The 10,010-nt window shown below is 34.6% G+C and overlaps 1 protein-coding gene across 1 annotated transcript; it reads right to left on the reverse strand.

The window, feature by feature from the left end:
* Window positions 1-4,035: 4,035 nt before the first annotated feature.
* On the reverse strand, window positions 4,036-7,068 carry LOC110889103 (putative late blight resistance protein homolog R1B-17). Its single transcript, XM_022136607.2, has one exon. It carries the CDS (start codon window positions 6,820-6,822, stop codon window positions 4,069-4,071), a length of 2,754 nt encoding a protein of 917 aa, XP_021992299.1. The 5' UTR covers window positions 6,823-7,068; the 3' UTR covers window positions 4,036-4,068.
* Between the last annotated feature and the right edge of the window lie 2,942 nt (window positions 7,069-10,010).

A 10,010-nucleotide genomic window follows, 5' to 3' on the forward strand; every position in this document is an offset into this window, starting at 1 on the left:
TTTCATTGTTTGTTCTGTGACGCTCAATACTCGCTCGACGTTCGTTCGAAAAATGCTCGGATCAAAGCTCGACTTTGGCTCGGTTGAAAAAACGCTCGGTTCGGTTCGGATCAGTGTGTAAACGAACCGAGCACGAGCAAAGATTTGATCGGTTTGATTCGACTTGTGAACAGCCCTACACATGACCCGGTAGTAACTAAATGGACATCATTGGGGTTAGTGATTTTAATGGGATAAACAAATCTTCTATCTTCTAAAATTGAGGAGGTCATGGTTCATGTCTCAAGGAGTAAAAAAGTTGCCATAAAAAAATTACGAGTAAAAAATAAAAAATTTCCATTAAAAAAAGGGTGACTAAATGGGCTCTATGCAAGTCAGCTTTGTGCCCGGCCCAGCAAGAAACCATCTATAACTCACCTAAATGGGCTCTATGCAAGTCAGCATTTAGGCTAAACCTCACATTTCATTAGTGACGTACGTCTACTGCTGTGGAAATTTACATTAGTGCAGTTTTATAGTTGTTTTCATGCTTTTTACAACATTTCTTAATAGGGATGCAAAAAAACACAAACCCAAATTACTTGATACTCTGTTTAGGTGCACTAAACCAAACATATTAATATAAACAATATGATAACGTATATAAAAAATAGGCCCTAACTATCTGTACACCTAGTTTGCCTATCTGCACACTTAGGGTTTACCTACGCAGCGTATTGGTCAATACGCAGCGTATAGGGTTAACCCTATACACAGCGTATTGACCTATACTCAGCGTATATAAACCATGGATCTCAGTGCCTAATTACCAATCATTGCACAGAAAACAAGGTTTATATACGCAGCGTATAGCTCTCTACGCAGCGTATATAAACCATTAGACTTTTTTGGGTCATTTTGGTAGGTTTGAGGGATCATTTTTTCACAAAGTTTATATACGCTGCGTATTGACCTATACTCAGCGTATATAAAGGTCTGAAAATGTCATTTTTTACCCTTGTATTGAGGCTATACGAAGCCAAATACAAGGGTAGTAGTGTCATTTTTGTCTTATATGCTGCGTAGTGATCTATAAGGAGCGTATATAAAGCTCCATTTTTGTATTTTTTTTTTGTGTATTCCTTTATTTATTTATAAAAAAAAGGAAAATAACACCCGATATGATAATGTATGATACGATATAACACCCGTATAGGCCTATAGGTGTGATTTAGGTCCCGTGTTGACCTTGTATAAGCCTATAAGTGTGATATCGTATCGTATAGGTGTAGTATAGGTCACGTATTGACCTCGTATAAGACTATAAGTGTGATATCGTATCGTATAGCATAGTATATGTACCGTATTGACCTCGTATAAGACTATAAGTGTGACATCGTATCGTATAGCATAGTATATGTCCCGTATTGACCTCGTATAAGCCTATAAGTGTGATATCGTATCGTATAGCGTAGTATATGTCCCGTATAGGCCTCTAAGTGTGACATCGTATCGTATAGCTGTAGGATAGGTCACGTATTGACCTCGTATAAGCCTATAAGTGTGATATCGTATCGTATAGCATAGTATATGTCCCGTACTAACCTCGTATAAGCCTATAAGTGTGATATCGTATCGTATAGTGTCGTATAGGTCACGTATTGAACACGTATAAGCCTATAAGTGTGATATCGTATCGTATAGGTGTAGTATAGGTCACGTATTGACCTCGTATAAGCCTATAAGTGTGATATCGTATCGTATAACGTAGTATAGGTCACGTATTAACCTCGTATAAGCCTATAAGTGTGATATCGTATCATATATCGTCGCATAGGCCTCTATACGAGACTTATATACTATACACTATACGATACGATTTGATGCAATACGATACGATACGACGCAATACGATAAGATAATTTAATTTAAACGATAACAATATAATATATTTGTATTATTTACGAATAATATTGTTTTTTTATAAATAATTTTCTTTTTTTATAAATAAACAAAGGAATACGATAATTTAATTTAAACGATAACAAAGCAATATATTTGTATTATTTACCAATAATATTGTTTTTTTATAAATAATTTTCTTTTTTAATTTTTATAATTCATAATATTTATATTATTTTTTATTTTTATAATTTATATTTGTATTATTTACCAATAATATTGTTTTTTTATAAATAATTTTCTTTTTTTTATAAATAAACAAAGGAATACACAATAAAAAAATACAAAAATGGAGCTTTATCTACGCTCCTTAGAGGTCCCTACGCAGCGTATGAGACCAAAATGACCCAACTACCCTTGTATTTGGCTTCGTATAGCCTCAACTCAAGGGTATAAAAGACATTTTCAGACCTTTATATACGCTGCGTATAGGTCTATACTCAGCGTATATAAAGGGTGGTAAAATTATTTTTAACCCCAAACCAGTGGTAAAATTATCTTTTTAACCCTTATAGTGTATATACGCTGCGTATTGACCTATACTCAGCGTATATAAAGGTCTGAAAATGTCATTTATACCCTTGTTTTGAGGCTATACGAAGCCAAATACAAGGGTAGTTGTGTCATTTTTGTCTTATATGCTGCGTAGTGATCTATAAGGAGCGTATATAAAGGTCCATTTTTGTATTTTTTTTTTTGTGTATTCCTTTATTTATTTATAAAAAAAAGGAAAATAACACCCGATACGATAATGTACGATACGATATAACACCCGTATAGGCCTATAGGTGTGATTTAGGTCCCGTATTGACCTCGTATAAGCCTATAAGTGTGATATCGTATCGTATAGGTGTAGTATAGGTCACGTATTGACCTCGAATAAGACTATAAGTGTGATATCGTATCGTATAGCATAGTATATGTATCGTATTGACCTCGTATAAGACTATAAGTGTGATATCATATCGTATAGGTGTGGTTTAGGTCCCGTCTAATCCTATATGCATATACAAGAACTATAGGAAACCTATACGAGACTTATACTACACTATACGATACGATACTATACTATACAATAACACCCGTATAGGCCTCTATACGAGACTTATATGCTATACACTATACGATACGATACGATGCAATACGATACGATACGATACGATGCAATACGATAAGATAATTTTATTTAAACGATAACAATATAATATATGTGTATTATTTACGAATAATATTGTTTTTTATAAATAATTTTCTTTTTTTATAAATAAACAAAGGAATACGATAATTTAATTTAAACGATAACAAAACAATATATTTGTATTATTTACCAATAATATTGTTTTTTTATACATAGTTTTCTTTTTTAATTTTATAATTCATAATATTTATATTATTGTTTATTTTTATAATTTATATTTGTATTATTTACCAATAATATTGTTTTTTTATAAATAATTTTCTTTTTTTTATAAATAAACAAAGGAATACACAATAAAAAAAATACAAAAATGGAGCTTTATATACGCTCCTTAGAGGTCCCTACGCAGCGTATGAGACGAAAATGACACAACTACCCTTGTATTTGGCTTCGTATAGCCTCAAAACAAGGGTATAAAAGACATTTTCAAACCTTTATATTCGCTCCTTAGAGGTCAATACGCAGCGTATTTAAACTTTGTGAAAAAATATCCCTCAAACCTACCAAAATGACCCAAAAAATCTAATGGTTTATATACGCTGCGTATTGACCAATGCGCAGCGTATATAACCCTTGTTTTCTGTGCAATGATTGGTTGTCAGGCACTGAAATCCATGGTTTATATACGCTGAATATTGGTCAATACGCAGCGTAGAGGGTTAACCCTATACGCTGCGTATTGACCAATACGCTGCGTAGATAAACCCTAAATTTGCTAGGGTTTGGTGTGCCAATAGGCACTTTAGTGTGCCAATAGGCACACCCAAAAAATAATATCTCGAATTTAGAGAAGTTGATATAAACTTAATATCATTGAATATATATAAAATTGGTTATAAGTTTTCCTAAACATCAATCACATTATTAAAAAGAAAAAAAAAATTATGTGACCTTGATTCGACGTTGTAGACCCCATTGTGTTCCAAAAATCACATGGGTTTGATACAACCATCACCAAAATCGGATTTCTCTTGATTTTCAATGAGAAAGGCCATCCATCGCTTGTCAAAAGAATCAGATCTCTCTTGTTTTCCAAGAAGAAAGTTGGATGTCCAACGCCTTCGAACGTTTATTTTGAGGTCATAGTTTCCAAGATTTTGTTGCTCTTCCCAAATTCTTCCAAGTGATTCTATAACAGAGTTATTGTAGTCATCAACATCAATAAGCTGGAGTGTTGGGATGTCCCCAAGTTCAAGTGGAATCTCTTCCAGATGTTTGCATCTATCCAACACTAACTGTTTGAGACATGGGAAGTTAATACTTGAAGCTTCCCAGTGTTGGATGCACAAGCCTTGTAGTTTCAAGTATTTTAGTTGTTGAAACTCAGACTCGCCGGTTTCCCATCTGGGTCCCAAAAAGGCGTTGTCTAGTATTTTCAAAACCTCAAGGTTTGGAAGAGATTGCACTATGGACATATCACTCCATGGAAGGTAACACCCTGTTAATGAAAGTTTTCTCAATGAAGTAGGAAGCCTCATGTGAATCTTGGGATATTCTAGCTTACCATATACAAATCCTTTTAAGCCTATGGTAACCCACACGAGTGTTTCTAAGGAAGTGAGCGTTTCAAAGTCATGATCATCTTGAGCGCGAGTCATTGCTTTAAGCGTCTTGATAGCAGGAATATATTTCACCCAATTTCCAGCCCCATTTCCCAACTTCACATTAGAAATGGTTTGCAAATTCATTGGTTTTTCAATCGAGTTGAAATATATGTCCTTGTCACTCTTCAAATGCCTTAGATTCACCAAGTTTGATATTGTATTTGGCAACCACAAGGCGGTAACACTCTTAGTTACAATGGTTTGAAGGCTCCAAAGATTGCATAAAGAGGATGGGAAACCTCTCATATACCAAAACGCAATGTATCTTAAATGAACGAGTAATTCTATAGCCTTTGGAAAATCATACAATTTACACTTTTGTAGATCCAAAACCATTAAAAGAGGGTAAGCATAGAAATGCTTATCCATGATGTTAATCATGGATCCACCACTATGCAAACACACAAGTGATCGGACCGTTGGGCTATGCTTATCAAAATAGTTGTTGGCAAAGAAGTCAACATTTGTGAATATGCGGCGTGGTCTCATAGAAGCTAAACAACTCATTTGTGTGTTTATTTTTAAGAAGAAACCTTCTTGTGTTGCCTTTTTTAAGCAGAGCTCCCTTAAAAGATCATGGACATAACAAGCTTTGATGCCACCATTTAACTTTCTATCAGCAACAATTACGAGATTTCTATTGACTAGTTCCCCTAGATATTCCTCTCCAATTGTCTCTAAGGTTCGATTTCCATCTTCTTGTATAAATCCCTCAGCCATCCATAACCAGATCAGTCTTCGTACTTGAAACTTGTCGTCTTCTGGGAATGCGCCTAAGTAAAGAAAACAGTTCTTCAAGTGAGGAGGTAAATGGTCATAACTTAAAGCCAACATATCCAAAAACCCATTGCGGTCACTAACAACATACGAATTCACACTTTGAGCAATTTTTTCCCATGAATCTTTGGTTAATGCTTCTTTTGCTAGTATTCCAGCAATGACAACCACAGCAAGTGGCAAGCCATGACAGTTTTTTGCTATTAGCATTCCAGTTTCTTTCAACCACTCAGGGCAATCAACACCAAGAAACACCTTCTTACATAACAACTCCCAGCTTTCCTCATCGGTCAAATATTCCAACTGATGAATAAAACCATGTGATTTTGCATACAAGGCAACTTCTTTGAGGCGACTAGTGAGAAGAATTCGACTTCCGATGTTACTATTGGGGAAATATAGTTTCAGGTCATCCCATGCCTCATTGCTCCATATGTCATCAATGACAATCAAATATCTCTTGCCCATAAGACTTTTGTGCAATACTTCACGAAGGCGAGAGTAACTAGCACTTGCAAGGTCTAGTTGAACATCCATGAATGAAAGAATCTGAATTAACAAATCTTGTTTCTCATATGTTTGAGAAACAGTGACCCACACGCGCACATGGAAATGGTAAACCACAAAAGGATCATTGAAAACTTTGGCAGCAAGGGTAGTCTTACCTATGCCACCCGTGCCAACAATAGAGACCACATCTAACTGCTTCTGATCTTCCACAAGTTTGTCCCTAATTAGCCCAGCATCATGCTTGAGCCCCACAACCATATTATTCAGTACTTTTTTCATTCTTACTGGATTTTTGGTTCCGGAAATTCCAGCCGCAGAAACAGATTCTGTTTTCAGGCGGTTGATGCTTCGAGACGAAACCATTTTCAGCTTATCAGGGATCTTATCTAATTGTTTTCTGATAGATTTTACAGATTTCATTACATTCTTAAGATCCAGGGAGTATTTATACTTGTATGAACTCTCAGCACTTTTAAAATTCGGGCCGTCTTCAATCGAGTCATATTTACTTTTGAAATTGACAACATATACAAAGAGACCAATAGTATTATGTACCTCTTCTGCTAAATCTCTGAATCTTTTCTTCAGATTTCTAACCTCTTCAAGCTCATGTATGTCATTTTCTTTTTCAACAAACAAGATTTGGATCATGGAGCTGAGCTCTTCATAAAGCAATAGAATTTCGGATCTTTTTGATAAAACTGATGGGTGGTTATTGATGACTGGATTATCATTGTTATAAATCAGCATCTTCAAGTTCTCCATGAACAATTCCATCCCTGTGTATGCCATCTCCCTCTCAGAATGATTAGTCCAAAATGGATAATCACTATGGAACACACTCCAAAAAATTAGCAAATTTCCCAGATTTCCACAGATGATAAATTTGAGCAAAGAAAAATCAAACTTGTGAAGAAATTCATGCACACGGGACGGTTTGGAAATCTGAACGGAGGTGTGAATGCTTGACTAGAGGATTTGGAAGAAGATTGACAATTGAGTATTTGGGCACACGGGAGACCACACTGGTGTCCACTGTCGTCGACAAATGTATTCATCTTAAATTCAATTTCAACAAAATGACTTTTGGTGATTTATAACAAAATTATTTTGTCCATAATAGTTTTTTCTATATATAGTTGTATTTAGTATTGTACATATTGTAGTTAAAGTAAAATAATTGTTCTACAAATCACATACATCACTAAATATTAAACAAATTTATAACATATCTGTATTAAGCTTACTTTAACAAAACTCAATAAAAAATTCAAACTTAATATTGTTTAACTTTTAAATAAACATCCTATTTTTATGGATAAATATGTATTTTAAACAATGTGTTAACTACTTTTTTTTTATGGGCAAATATGCTTTTTTCAACAATATTTATATCTTTACCTCTTACAGTTTCTCTTTTATCTTTACCCACATATTCTTCAATTTATTTTCTCTTTATCTTCCTCTTATATTTTTGAACATATTGTGTTTTTAAAAAAATCCGAACATATCATTAAAACATGCTTACTTTTGTCGACGTAATTATATTCGATGTCGAGATGCAGATTATAATGTACAAATTATTTATGCAATATGTACAAGTCTTTTGATACTCAACTTAGTGAAAGGAACATCTATTATATATAATAAATGAAAGTGATTTAGGCCACGTGTCACTTAATTAGGGCATCCTCAATTCTCTTTTCCCGCCCAACAGTACCACACTTCCATCCCTTTTATACTCCTTCCGTCTTCATTTTTACTTTTCAAAACCCTAGATCTGAATCTTCTTCTCCTTCTCCTTCTCCTGTACTCTTCTCCCTTCTGAATCAAAGATCAAACCAAATCATCTCATCATGAATCATTCCAAGCGTCACAAGGTAAGCCCTATATCTTCATTTATTTCAGTACAAAGTTTCTATTTAACCCTAATTTCTACTCCTAATCTCATCATATGGTTCCAGGGTTGTTGTCATCGATGGTTATCAAAGTTGAGATCCGCTTACCTGCGGCTAGATTTCCGCCATGAACTGGTATGTTTGAATATGTTCAGAAACTAAGTGTTTTTTTCTTAACTGTGATGATATCAGTACAACATCTGTTGACTATTGATCTGTGAATATGTTCACCGATTATTCTTTTTGAAATTAGGGTTTCATTTGCTTGAGATTTGAATCTTCCGATTGTCGAAGCCTTTGAAGCCGATCCTTTTAAATTTCCAGTTCTCGAGGTATTATCTGTTTGTAACAGCAGTGGTTCAGCATCTACAGTGGATTCAACATCTACAGTGGATTCAACATCAGGTGTTTGGTTAATTTTTGGTCAGGTTTCCTGTTCAGTTTTGATGTTCACGATTGATTGGTCACTTGCTATTATTGTTTGATGTTGTTTGCTATTATTGTTTGATGTTGTTTGCTTTTGTTGTTTGATGTTGTTTGCTATTATTGTTTGATGTTGTTTGCTATTGTTGTTTGATGTTGTTTGCTATTATTGTTTGATGTTGTTTGCTATTGTTGTGTGACGTTGTTTGCTATTATTGTTTGATGTTGTTTGCTATTGTTGTCAAGTAAGGTAAAAATGGTCATTCTAATTACCTGAATATTGCGTATGATATCCTTTTAATTTTAATCGCCCAACAAGTTTTTTGGTTTGTTTCTTTCATATTTCATTATGATTTGTATGCTTTTAGGGTTTGATTTTATATTGGTCATCACATTATTGGTGAGTCCTCAAGAATATTGGATGGTTTACTTAGTTTTATTTTGGGTATTTTTGGATGATTTCATCCATTTCTTTAGATAGTTCATGATTGAAGATGCAGTTGAAGTTATCATTTGAGTGAAATGAATGTTGATTTATCAGAAGATGCAGTTGAAGGTATCTTAAATAAGGTATGTAAATTCAGGTGCATGGTACACGTCGGTATTCCAGTGCATTTCGCCCTCTGAGTCAGAATAAATATGTTTTCGAACCTTTTCTTTCAAATTCAAGGTGGATGTTCTCGCGCGAATCTCAGCAATGACTTGTTCTGATTCTACATATTGATCGTTTTGAACTAAAAGAAAACTTTTGGGCGGAATACACACATTGTGTATAATATCTTCACTCTCAATAGTTACATATAAGTCTCTAGAACATAGAAAAGCAGCATGTCCATGACGTGTACTTGTCGGATGAACCAAATCCTCATTGAATTTTATTTTTCCATTAAAAAGGGCTCGCACATGTTATACAGTACCCCCTGTGAATACTCCGCCAGTATGAAAAGTTCTTAATGTTAATTGAGTACCCGGTTCTCCAATAGATTGACCTGCAATAATACCTACAGCTTCTCCAAATTCGACCAGGTCGTCATGAGCTGGACTCCGACCATAACATAATTGACAAATCCAAGATGTACTCCTACAAGTAAAGGGGGTTCGAATAGAGATTGGTTGTGCTCTAAAAGTTATGAATCTATTGACAAGTCCAACCCCTCAAATGATGGATATGCAAGCATGCTAACTTATATGCTGTTCTATATCTCCATGAATCTATGAACTTTTGCTTGCATTGTCTTATTTGGTCTACGTACCGGAACTGAGAACATTCGAGATTATGAGGTGCGTCCTTCCCAGTCCTCTCGTACTAGGGAAAGGTCCTCTCAATGCTCTAACGCCCACACCGGATATGGACCGAACTGTCTCACGACGTTATCATTTGAGTGAAATGAATGTTGATTTATCAGAAGATGCAGTTGAAGGTATCTTAAATAAGGTAATAATTGCATTACATCCTTGTTGAGAAATAGAATTGATAAATTTAGGGGAAGTGAGGTTGAAAGATGTTAACCCAACAGTGGAGATCTCATTCTACAGTTTTGATAAATTAAGGGTATTCTTATATAATTCTTCCTAGATGCTTCCAATGAAGCGGCACTTTGACATCCGTTGTCTTCAAACATCTATTATCTATTATCTATTATCTATTCTATCTATTAT

The sequence above is a fragment of the Helianthus annuus genome, chromosome 12, assembly GCF_002127325.2.
Source record: "Helianthus annuus cultivar XRQ/B chromosome 12, HanXRQr2.0-SUNRISE, whole genome shotgun sequence".
Taxonomy (NCBI): Eukaryota; Viridiplantae; Streptophyta; class Magnoliopsida; order Asterales; family Asteraceae; genus Helianthus; species Helianthus annuus.

Excerpts from the sequence above, each read along its gene's own strand:
- LOC110889103 (XM_022136607.2), bottom strand. The coding sequence starts at position 6,822 with ATGGCATACACAGGGATGGAATTGTTCATGGAGAACTTGAAGATGCTG.